Raw genomic sequence first — 2,844 nt, 5'->3', positions numbered from 1 at the left:
CATCTTATCATCCCAACAATCCCACAGACAAGTACAATTCCTCAAGCCCCAAAATCGAAGCGAATTGATCATTGTCATGGATAAAACCCTTCTCTCCACATCCTCCCTCCACTCCGCCGTGCTACCGGGGCTGACGATCCTCTTGGGGACGGGAGGCTTAGCAGGCGGCATCTACGCCCTCCAATCGCCGTTCGATTGGGCACGCCAATTCGGTGTGATCACAAAAGCTGGCTCAACTTCGTCCTTCGAGCAGAAGGCATTCATTCAAGCCATTGGAATCCGCAACCTCGCGAGCGGCGCGTCACTGCTCTCCCTCACAGCCTTCTGGCAAATTTCCTCTCTATGTCGGAACTCCCCGCTCGCCTCCATCGCCGTTAAGAGGACTCTAGGAATCTCACTCTTGGTTGGTACTGTGGTCGCACTGGGGGACTCGTTGGTCTTGTCGCGGCTGGTTGAGGATGGCACCTTATCGTCCGAGGCGGAGGGGGTCACCTCTGACAAGAGCAAGGGTCATATGTTCATGTCCTTGCCCATTCTCGGGCTTGCTTTGGGCTACCTGTTGACCTAGAGGGCTTGCAATTGATGCGTGAAAAACCGAATGGGTCAACAAGAAATGATCACAGGGCTGTATTGATGTAACCTTGGGGGCCTCCTCTAACACTCTCCTCTCTATCTGTAACAAAAAGAAAGCACGCTTCCATTCGTCTCACCTCACCAGACGCCTTTAATATTCTACGCTATCCGTTCTTTGTGATGACTTTCACTGTGCCTGTAACAAGGTACTAGCGTGATTGACGTGCAATTCCAGGTTGAACCATATATATATAGCGGGCTGTGACAATGTAATCCCACCATGTTCAGTTTTTTATTACCACATGTAATCCTATTAGAAGCAATCGGTCTGAGAAACACCCAGCACCCAGTATGGAAGGCAGAAGAAACAAGCTGGTGATAAAGATTGCGAATAAGCGAGCATTGGATGTCAAGAAGCCTAGCTCTAGCTGATTTTCACTGGGCATGCATCGAGCCTACTATGTATACATGTAAACCTAGACGAAGGACAGCCACACTGTGCATCTGTTGGATATCCCAACGCCACGCTGCTTGACACCCTTAGTCATATTGTGATCAGTACGAACATGGTTTGTCCCTAATGCCATGCGGTCTTATGGACATGGGCATGATCACCAGCGATTTTCCCCTCCGTTACCTTCTTGAGTTTGTCACCCAGATTCTTATCGACTTTTGAGAACATTTCTAGACAGCCCATGGCATTAGCATACGCATGCTTACAAGTGTGAATATTTGGGGGGCTTTCTTACCGTAGACTTTCTCTCTGATCCACTTGGTTTCAACGCCACTCACATGTCCAGCCAGATTGTTGACGAAACGGTCTTGAGCACCATCCTGTGTGCCCATGATTTTCCACAGAGCAATTGCCTGATCGAAGTCTTTGTCCGTTACTTCCGTGAACGCCGAGACCGGCAAGGTGACTTGGACTTGGTCTGCGGTCTTCGCTTTGGACGATAACGAAAGTGCCTCAACTTCGCTTGTCGGCTCCGAGCTGGTCCTTGTAGTGAACCTGTTTGGTTTGATCTGCGTGCCTATATAGTTGGGATCACCTCCGTAGTTCTGAGTGAAATTCATGAACCCATCCCGCTCGATTGGGCAGTAGACTTTGCTGGTTGGGGCGTTGGTCGGGAGAAATTGATAGTTGACACCTAGTCGATATCGAGCCGCATCTGGATAGGCGAACATTCTGGCCTGCAGCATCGGGTCAGGGCTGGGACCGATCCCTGGGACCATGTTACTTGGAGAAAAGGCCGCCTGTTCGACCTCAGCAAACCAGTTCTTGGGGTTCTTGTCCAGAGTGACGCGCCCCATCTTTCGCAACGGGTAGAGCTTCTTTGGCCACACTTTGGTCATGTCGAAGATGTTGATGGGCGCCTTCTCGATGTCCTCAGGGCGGATCACTTGGATGTACACATCCCATGAAGGGAAGTCTCCGGCTTTGATAGAATCCTGGAGATCGAGAATATGTTTGTCCGGCGCTGTACCGGCGAATTTGGCACCCTCGGCGTTGGTATAGTAGTGTATTCCTTGATTGGTCTTGAATGTGATCCGTGCATACACGGATGAGGTACCATTGTCTTTTGTGAATTTGTAGGTGTTACCACTGTAGCCGTTGACGTGACGAACGGATGATGGAAGACCCCTGTCACCGAACAAGAACATAAGGGCATGGATACTCTCCTGATTATTGACATGAAAGTCCCAAAACATATCGGCATTCGACGCATTCGTTGTCGGGTGTCTCTTATGGCTTCGATTCAACGAGGGAAATTTGACAGGATCGCGAACAAAGAACACTGGCTTGGAGGCTTTTAGCATTTAGTCTTCTCTAGGAACCAGGTTTGGTCCGTCATAGTATCTCGGACTTACCTGGTTATTGAAGACAAAGTCCTGATTTCCTTCGTTGGTTTTGAACTTGACAGCGAAGCCTCGAAAATCTCGAACAGTGTCCGCCGACCCACGCTCAGGCCCAACTGTTGAGATTCTCATCAAGACCTCACATTTCTTCCCAATGCCGTTGAGGAAATCTGCATCCGTTATGTCTGATACATCATCTGTAACCTCGAAGTAGCCTCGTGCAGAGGACGCCTTTGCGTGAACTGTACGCTCTGGGATTCGTTCACGAGAGAAATGTGCCAGATTCTCAAGGAGCTGTGTGCTTGTGAGCAGGACATGACCACCCCCGGATCCCGTCGATAGTTGTTGAATGGTATCGTTACGTGGCAAAGGGACGCCTTCGGCGAGAGTGTAGTATGGCTGCGAGGAAGTCAT

General features: G+C 49.9%; 2 protein-coding genes across 2 annotated transcripts; one reads left to right on the top strand and one right to left on the bottom strand.

Moving 5' to 3' along the window:
* Positions 1 to 858, top strand: PV06_08601 (uncharacterized protein). The gene has a single exon (XM_016409954.1). It carries the CDS (start codon positions 77 to 79, stop codon positions 566 to 568), a length of 492 nt encoding a protein of 163 aa, XP_016260262.1. The 5' UTR covers positions 1 to 76; the 3' UTR covers positions 569 to 858.
* A 272-nt stretch (positions 859 to 1,130) lies between these two features.
* Positions 1,131 to 2,844, bottom strand: PV06_08600 (uncharacterized protein; the record flags this gene model as incomplete). Its single annotated transcript, XM_016409953.1, has 3 exons — positions 1,131 to 1,257; positions 1,323 to 2,373; positions 2,443 to 2,844. The coding sequence occupies 3 exons, from the start codon at positions 2,842 to 2,844 to the stop codon at positions 1,151 to 1,153; spliced, it is 1,560 nt and encodes a 519-aa protein (XP_016260261.1). The 3' UTR covers positions 1,131 to 1,150.

The sequence above is a fragment of the Exophiala oligosperma genome, assembly GCF_000835515.1.
Source record: "Exophiala oligosperma strain CBS 72588 unplaced genomic scaffold supercont1.8, whole genome shotgun sequence".
NCBI lineage: Eukaryota > Fungi > Ascomycota > Eurotiomycetes > Chaetothyriales > Herpotrichiellaceae > Exophiala > Exophiala oligosperma.
This window is presented reverse-complemented; position numbering and strand designations above follow the sequence as displayed.